The 8,879-nt window shown below is 41.0% G+C and overlaps 1 protein-coding gene across 1 annotated transcript; it reads left to right on the forward strand.

Annotated features, from left to right (window-relative positions):
• The first annotated feature begins 513 nt into the window (after positions 1-513).
• Positions 514-8,625, forward strand: LOC103426071 (probable GTP diphosphokinase RSH2, chloroplastic). The gene is made up of 6 exons (XM_008364158.3): positions 514-1,779; positions 1,886-2,071; positions 2,633-3,093; positions 3,276-3,434; positions 3,552-3,903; positions 8,057-8,625. Exons 1-6 carry the CDS (start codon positions 1,036-1,038, stop codon positions 8,363-8,365), a joined length of 2,211 nt encoding a protein of 736 aa, XP_008362380.1. The 5' UTR covers positions 514-1,035; the 3' UTR covers positions 8,366-8,625.
• The last annotated feature ends 254 nt before the right edge of the window (positions 8,626-8,879 follow it).

Consider the following 8,879-nt stretch of genomic DNA (forward strand, 5'->3'; position numbering starts at 1 on the left):
TCTTTTCGTATCCAATTAAAGCACAAAACAGTGCCAGATCCATATACACAGCACCAACCTTTTTGCTTCTGGAACATTTGAAATTTTATAGGAAAAATTTGAAATAGATCCAATTTTAGATATTTACTTTTGAAATAAGTCCAATTTTTAGTAACTTTTGATTTTTGAAATAAGTCTAATTTTTAATTACTTAGGACCCATATCAAAAGATCCCATAAATTTATAATTAGATTTGATTTGATTAAATTAATCCAATAATCTTTTATTTAGTACTACGGTTTACTGGTATTCATCTTTATTTGTAAATAAGAGGTCTTAGTTCAATTCTCGCTAAAAGAAAATTTAAATGACATTCTTGCTAGGCCATTATAAGGCTTAACCCATTCTTATTTCTTAATACAAATGATATTGTTTATTAAAAAAAAATTCAATAATCCAGATTGTCTAATTCCAAAAAATAAAAAATAGAATCCAGTTGGTCTAAAACCAAATTCACATGTCACCAGGACTTTTAGGTAATTTCACAGTTCCATTGCCAGGCCTGTAAGCAATAACCACTTGATGAAAAACAACAAAACGGAGAGAGAGAGAGGAGACAGATTCTCGAAAGAAAAAAATAAAACACGAAGAAAGAAGCTTCTTCTTTTTCTTCTTCACATTCCTCCTCTCTCTCCTGTGCGTTTCTTAGCGTCCTTGACTCACTTTTCTCGAAATTTAGGTCTAGTTTTTTTTTTCTGTTTCTGTATTTATTGAGCTCAATTTCTATAAATTTCTACATTTTTTCACAATCTTTGATTTATTTAGAATTTTAGATACGGAATCATTCTACCAATTGGGGTGTTTTTTTTCAAAAATTAACTTACTGGGTCTCTGAGAAATCCATTTGGTGTCTGGAGTTGTTTGTTTCCCGGGAAAGTTAGTTGCTTTTGCCAAGAAAATTAGTGGGTCGTCGAGAAAATTCGATTTGAGCGAAAGCTTTATCTGGATTCTCTCGATTTGTGAGTTGGGGTCCGAAATCGTCGCAAAAAGGAAGATATGACGGTCCCGACAATAGCTCTGTACGCGGCGCACCCGTGCCAGATCAACGCGCACACCTCACACGATTTCGAATTGGGCTCTCGATCTTCTTCGTCGACGGCGTCGACCCCCTCCACGTCGCAGAAGCCGGTGACTGGCGGGCTCTCGTGCCTATTCTCCTCGCCGACGGTGAAGCACGCGTCGTCCTCCTCGAGTTTTTCAGGCGGAGGAGAGGAATTGGGCTCTCTATGGCACGATAGAGGCGAGGAATTGAAGGAATTGAGCAGCTCGTTTCGGTATTCTGGGAGCAAGTTCAATGGGGCTTCGATGAACCGGGACCCGAGCCCGGTTTCAGTGTTTCAGGGTCCGGTTTCGTCTTCCAGTAGCGGTGTTTCAGGGTCGGTGAGGAGCCCACCAATGAGAATTACAAGGGAAAGGTCTGGCAATGGAGATATTAGCTTGAATTCGATTCGGTGTAGAAGTAATGGGTTGTTTAATGGGTTTGTGAGGGGTGCTTTGGGCTCTTCCTGCATAGATTACGACTCGCCGAGCTTCGAGGTTCAGACTGATGGTTTGGATGTGGGTTCATCAGCTGTGCTTGTTGATGATTTGACTTTCAACATGGAAGATGGGTTTTTGGAGGGAATTGCTGAGCCTTATGCTAAGGAGTTGCTTGTGGGTGCGCAGCTGAGGCACAAGATTTTCTATGAAGATTTTATTATCAAGGCCTTTTACGAGGCTGAGAAAGCGCATAGAGGGCAGGTAAATTTTGTTTGGGTTTGAATTTTGTGTGCATTTTTGCGTTTTGGGATTTTGGCGAATTGGGTTGAGAAGTTTTGTTGTATTGTATTGTATTGTATTGTTGCAGATGCGAGCAAGTGGCGGTCCTTATTTGCAGCATTGTGTGGAGACGGCGGTGTTGCTCGCATTGATCGGTTCTAATTCGACAATTGTTGCTGCAGGGCTTTTGCATGACACGCTTGATGATTCTTTTATGTGTTATGACTACATATTTGGGAAATTTGGAGCCGGGGTTGCTGATTTAGTAGAAGGGGTATGTGTTTGATAATTTTCATCAGTTTATTGTATTACTGAATGGTAGTAATTACACAAGTATCAATATTTGTTTGTTTTCGTATGTTGAACACTAAATTCAAGTTTTTTTTTTGTCTAATGAGATATACATTGTTCATGGTATGTCAAATCTACCTGCCATTGTTTCATGGATTTTGCTTAGCTTTCTACAACATCTGCATTGGTACTTTACAGATGGTATAATAGAGATCATATTGAATAAAAGTTAACTGTTGTCCTCTTATCTGAACGAATGCTTGTGTTATCAATTAATTCCATAGTTGAGCTCATGTTAACACGAGTTACGTGATTGTAATGGCCAAATGTTGCAGCTGTATGAAGTTAAAAATCATGTTGCACGGTGTTCTAATTGTAAATTAGAATAGAAAAAGCAGCTGTTGAGATTTATGTAATGATACTCTATTTACAAAAGTGAAACCTAGTGAGGATTCTATATTTCAAATAGTGTTGTTGCGATAAATATATGTATATGAAATTGACCTTAAGTAGTTCTAATCTAGTTCTTTATGGAATTTATTAGGTGTCTAAGCTCAGTCATTTGAGCAAGCTTGCCCGTGATAATAATACAGCGTGCAAAACAGTTGAGGCAGATCGCCTGCATACCATGTTCCTAGCCATGGCAGATGCCCGTGCTGTCCTCATTAAATTGGCAGACCGATTGCATAATATGATGACACTAGATGCATTACCCTTGGCTAAACAACAGAGGTTTGCAAAGGAGACTTTAGAGATTTTTGTGCCCTTGGCCAACAGACTTGGAATCTCTAGCTGGAAGGTGCAGCTAGAAAATTTATGTTTTAAGCATCTCAACCCGGATCAGCACAATGAACTGTCCTCTAAGCTTGTAGATACGTTTGACGAGGCAATGATTACTTCTGCCACGGAGATATTAGAGCGCGCTCTCAAGGATAAAGCCATTTCCTACCATGTTCTTTGTGGGCGGCATAAGAGCTTGTATAGCATCTACTCCAAAATGTTAAAGTATGTTCTCTCTCCCTCTCTCTCTACTGCATCATAAAAGTTGACCGTAATTTTTTTTATAAACGTAGTTCTTAATGCATCACTAGAATGAATTATAGTTGTATGCTTTGACATCCATGTGCTAGCACATTATTCTCCATGCTTGGATTGAAATGAACATGCTTATGGCTTATTTTCCACAGGAAGAAGCTAAACATGGATGAAATACATGATATTCATGGACTACGTTTGATTGTCGAAAGTGAGGAAGATTGTTACGAGGCACTTAAAGTTGTTCACCAGCTGTGGTTTGAGGTCCCAGGAAAGTTCAAGGACTACATAACTCAACCGAAGTTTAATGGGTATGCCATACCTCTAAAGTTCTCTATTTTCTTTGTCAACATACCTCAAAAAAGTTCTAGTCATCTAGTGAATCTTTTTTCCACATTGTTGTCCTAATATTCATCTAATAAATATAGGTATCAGTCGTTGCACACTGTGGTGATGGGTGAAGGCATGATTCCATTGGAAGTTCAAATTCGAACAAAGGAGATGCATTTGCAAGCTGAGTTTGGATTTGCAGCTCATTGGAGATACAAGGAAGGCGACTGTAAGCTCCCCTCGTTTGTGCTTCAGATGGTTGAGTGGGCCAGATGGGTGGTCACTTGGCAGTGTGAGGCAATGAACAGAGACCGCTCCTCCATTGGCTATGACGATTCAATCAAGCCACCCTGCACATTTCCTTCGCATTGTGTTGACTGTCCATATTCTTACAAGCCCCACTGTGGTCAAGACGGGCCGGTGTTTGTCATCATGATTGAGAATGATAAGGTTTGTTACAGAAAACTTCCTGTTAATTTGTTTATACCATATTTAGGGCCTCCGTATTTAGATCTCGTACAAATACTCGGGGGATTTAAATGTAATTATGTAATAAAGGAATGGCTCTCTCACCTTCACAATTAGAGGAGGCCATTTTCTTAGGCCATGGGAAGGACTCTTACCCTCAGAAGCTCTCTCCCTCACTCCCCTCACCTCTCAGAGAAATACAATATCAGTGTGGACGTAGCCCAAACATTGGGGTGAACCACGATACATCTTGTGTTATTTACATTTCTGCAGATTTACGGTCGGATTTACTTTGTTCCAAGACATCCGGTTTTGTGCTTCAATATTTGACGCCGTCTGTGGGAATCGACACAAAAAGCTATGTTGGTTCTCTTTCATTTTTTCATCTCACCACCGTGAAACTGCAGACACCAAGAACCCAGAAAACCTCACTCTTTAGGGCTTTTCTAGAAAACCTTCGCAGAATCTGCGCAGTTTTAAAAAATCCACCCAACATACCTTAAGAAGCACAAAGACTCTCTGTACCTGTTCAATATCAAGTCAAAAGCAGAATAAGGGGCACCAACTTTCAAAAAGCATATACAAAAAGCCCCAAACTTTCGTTTCACACGGCCACAACCAAATGGATCCACCTCCACTACCGCCTCTCCCCACCAGTCACCACCACTGCAACTACGACAGCCACTAGCATGCAACTCAATTACCCCGACTCCGTGGACTCCTCCCCTCGCTCCTGCAACGCCGACACCTGGGATGACCCTCTCCTTCAAGTCCCCGGCGCCAAGCTCCGCCTCATATGCAGCTACGACGACCACATCCCCTGCCCCCATGACAAGTCCCTCTGCTACGTTGGTGGCGAAACTCGCATTATTGTCGTCGAGCGCCACTCCATTCTCTTTGATCTCTGCTCCCGCCTCTCACGAACGCTCTTCAACGGCCGCCGCTTCTCCCTTAAGTACCAGCTCCCCAACGAAGACCTTGACTCCCTCATCTTCGTCACCACCGATGAAGATCTCGACAACATGGTCGAAGAATACGACCGCACCGCCTCCGCCTCCCCCCACAAACCCTCCCACCTTCGACTGGTCACAAGGAGAGAGTTTGGGTTTCCTACCTGGGATCGCCTACAAGTTTCCTCCGTGAGCAGGCCAAACAACCCCTCACTTGCTGCCTCAATCGCGGCCTTTTCAAAGCAGCTACAAACTTTGGCGCTTTTCAATTTCTGAAATTTCAGAACCAAAAAAGAAGAGGAAGAAAGGACTTGCTAGAGAGAGAGAGAGATGGTGAACATGGAGGATAACTTCCTTGATTTCGAGTCAGAAGACCCATTTCTCACTAGCCCTGCCGTTACCAAAAGAAGGAGGAAGACTATTGGGTTGGATGATTTTTTGACTGACTTCTACAAGGAAGAAGACAAGATTGTTGAAAAGGAAGCTAAGCATGCAAAAGCACGAAGGAACAATGAGTCAGATGAAGAAGATAATGACAAAGAGGCTACTCTCTTTGACATTGTCGATAAGTGTGAAAGCGAGGCATGTTAACTCTCTTGTTTTGGTCTTTTCTGGTGTTATTTGTGTACTGCTCTCCTTTTCAAAAACAAAGGAGGAAATAATATGATTCCAACTGGTCACAAGAGTTTGGGTTTTCCTACTTGGGATCGTCTGCAACAAGTTTCCTCCGTGAGCAGGCCAAACAACTCCTCACCCGTTGCCTCAACCGCGGCCGAGCTCACCTAATGGTCACTCCTACCTCGCCTTCTTCGGCGCCGAAGTCATCACCTTCACAAACCACTTCACAAACCAGATTCCATCTCCTGTGAATACCACGAGCACTAGTGGAAAACAGGAAGAAGATAAGTTTTCTTACAATATTTCTATTATTATTCTCCTTTGTGTTGTCTGCCATATGCCAAAAGAAATAAGATAAAAAGAAAGAAAAACAAAGAAAAAGGAAAAGGAGGTCTGTAGCTGATGCCAAAGCAAAAGCAGAAAAGAGGTGAGTCCCATTGGAGCGGGGAGATCAAGAAAAGCAGAAAAGCAAAAGTAAAGCAGAAAGCAAAAGAAGATAAATAATTGCGGTGGGGATGACATGCAAAAAAGGAAATTATGGGCGTGACCCATTGAGCAGAGGATTAGATTTATTTTTGAATGATGTAATTTATTTTTCGTATCTTTCGGAGATATCTGTATAACCCCATCAGAGGGTAATAATAAAAAAATAAAAAAAAAAAAACAGCAAAAATTGGTTGGAATGTTGTACGGAGGGCGAAGGCCTATAAGCCCAAAATAGCACCAACCAAGTGATCAAAAGTACGTCCAGTACCACAAAAAATTATTCGGCACCCTACTGCTATTATCATCAACCAGGTGATCAAAAGTACGTCCAGTACTTCAAAAATTATTCGGCAATCTGCCGCTATTACCACCAACCAGGTGATCAAAAGTACTTCCAGTACTCCAAAAAATTGTTCGGCAGCCTGCCTCTATTATCACCAATCAGGTGATCAAAAGTACATCTAGTACTTCAAATTATATATGAGCATTACTCATGTCAATCATACATAAACATTCATGAGCATTACTCATGTCAATCAACATAAACATTCATGAATATCACTCATGTTAATCAGCTTCAAAAGCTTCATTTACAAAAGCTCTAGCTTCAAAAGCTTCATTTACAGAGCTCCAGCTTCAAAACTTCACTTGCAAAGCTTCACCTATAAAGCTTCAGTGCAGGGTATACAAATATCGCCTCTGAACAACCGCCACTTCGATCCATACATGGATTCAGTTTGAAGTCTCCAGCCAACAAACTCTATTGACCGAATACTTGGGGGACTACATTATGTACCATATATTGGGCATCAACTGGGTCTCATGAAAAATACAAAATACTTGGGGGACTTAGCCCATCACTTATGTATAGAGGAGCAAGCCCTTATTCTATAAAAGGGACTCTCTCACCATCATTACAGAGCATCAACTCTAGCCCATCATTCATGTATCGAGGAGCGAGCCCTTATTCTATAAAAGGGACTCTCCCACCTTCAACGCCACAATCCGAGCCAACCAAGGTAACATAAACCACGAGTCGAGTAGCCTCGCAGCATGTGCTACTTCTAGTTGAGCATCATTTCAGATTGAACACCGCCTCATATCGAACATCAATTCAAGACAACATCTAGTTACTTCGGCTCACACATGGACTGAATTTCAAGTCTCCAGCCAAAAGACTCTCTTGACTGAAGACTTGGGAGACTACTGTTTATACCATATTTAGGGCCTCTGTATTTATATCTCGTACAAATACTCGGAAGATTTAACTGTAATTATGTAATAAAGGAAGGGGCAAATATGTAATAAGTGAGGAACCCTTATTCTATAAAAAGACTCCTCATCCTCATAATTAGAGGAGGCCATTTTCTTAGGCCATGGGAAGGACTCTCACCCTCAGAAGCTCTCTCCCTCACTCCCCTCACCTCTTAGAGAAATACAATATCAGTATGGACGTAGCCCAAACATTGGGGTGAACCACGATACATCTTGTGATATTTACATTTTTTGCAGATTCACGGTCGGATTTACGTTGTTCCAAGACATTCGGTTTTGTGCATCAACATGTTTAATTGGTTTATAGCTGGATTTAATATAATTAACTGTATACGAGGTGGGTCTTTATGGGACTTTCTAACTTTCATATGACAATGACTTTAAATTTTGTATATGGATTGTTTCTTCTCAAAAAAAAAAAAAAATTTGTATATGGATGATAGTGTTGAACTGATGTCTACACCATCGTAGTTTCATATTTGCAATTATGCATTAAACATGGTGTCTTTAGTTGATAGACGCATATTATGCACCTTGTTGGGTTTCCACATAGCAAACGAAGTTGGGACAAGCAAAATAATATGGCACGCACTTAGCAATCGGTTAGGCACAAGTCTTGACGTGAATAAGTTTGTGTTGGGGTTTTACAGATTTAATTGTAAGAAATGGCCGTATTTTCCGTTTATATCACTGAGACAATTTGTTCGTATTGTATGCTTTTCATTAATCTTTATTAGAAAGTATACAGAAAAACAAGCAGATACTTATTTACAACGAGTCTGACCATGTACGTTCTATTATTCCAGATGTCTGTGCAAGAGTTTCCTGCAAACTCCACTGTTATGGATCTGCTGGAAAGAGCTGGGCGAGGGAGCTTGAGAAGGACACCATACGGGTTACCACTGAAGGAAGAACTGAGGCCCAGGCTGAATCATGTGCCAGTGAACGATCCTGCATGCGAGCTGCAGATGGGGGATGTGGTGGAACTGACTCCAGCTATTCCGGACAAGTCTTTGACAGAGTACAGAGAAGAGATTCAGCGCATGTACGACCGGGGCTTCAGTGTATCAAGTGCAGGGCCCGCTGCTAATAGTATGGCAGGTTGGAGAAGTTGACCGGCACGCAGATTGTCCCGTTTATGGTTGGTTGTATCTAGTGACACCAAAGTCGTTCTTGTATATAAATGAAGCATTTGTACAGAACAGGTACGTGGTTCTGTTATTCGATGACTAACTGAATTCAACAAGGTGTTAAAATTGTTTTATCTTGAAGGGTTCTCACTTGTATGCGCTATTGTCTCCCGGCACTTATGTTTTTACAAGTTTCTGTATAGACTCGGATGACTAAGGTTGCAACTTGCTTTGTTATTTCGACATCCCTTTGCTTCTCTGTTGACATGTTGCGAATTCTCGTATCCCCTCACCTTATCGGACAATTGGTATTCTGATTTATACGAGCAATATTAGGAGAGGGAGAAGGATAGGGGACTAGGTCTATGGAGATTAGCTAATGTCTTACATACGATGAAGAGTTTATGGAGATTTTCCAGAGTAACAGATAGTTTGGAATTTTTAATCGTTAGAACTTTACTTTAAAATAAAAATTAAATCTAACGGATAAAAAGTCTGG

This window comes from Malus domestica, chromosome 17, assembly GCF_042453785.1.
Source record: "Malus domestica chromosome 17, GDT2T_hap1".
NCBI lineage: Eukaryota > Viridiplantae > Streptophyta > Magnoliopsida > Rosales > Rosaceae > Malus > Malus domestica.

Excerpts from the sequence above, each read along its gene's own strand:
- LOC103426071 (XM_008364158.3), top strand. The coding sequence starts at position 1,036 with ATGACGGTCCCGACAATAGCTCTGTACGCGGCGCACCCGTGCCAGATC. Across the intron at positions 2,072-2,632 it reads TTGCTGATTTAGTAGAAGGG|GTGTCTAAGCTCAGTCATTT; the intron begins GTATGTGTTTGA and ends GGAATTTATTAG. Across the intron at positions 3,094-3,275 it reads ATCTACTCCAAAATGTTAAA|GAAGAAGCTAAACATGGATG; the intron begins GTATGTTCTCTC and ends TATTTTCCACAG.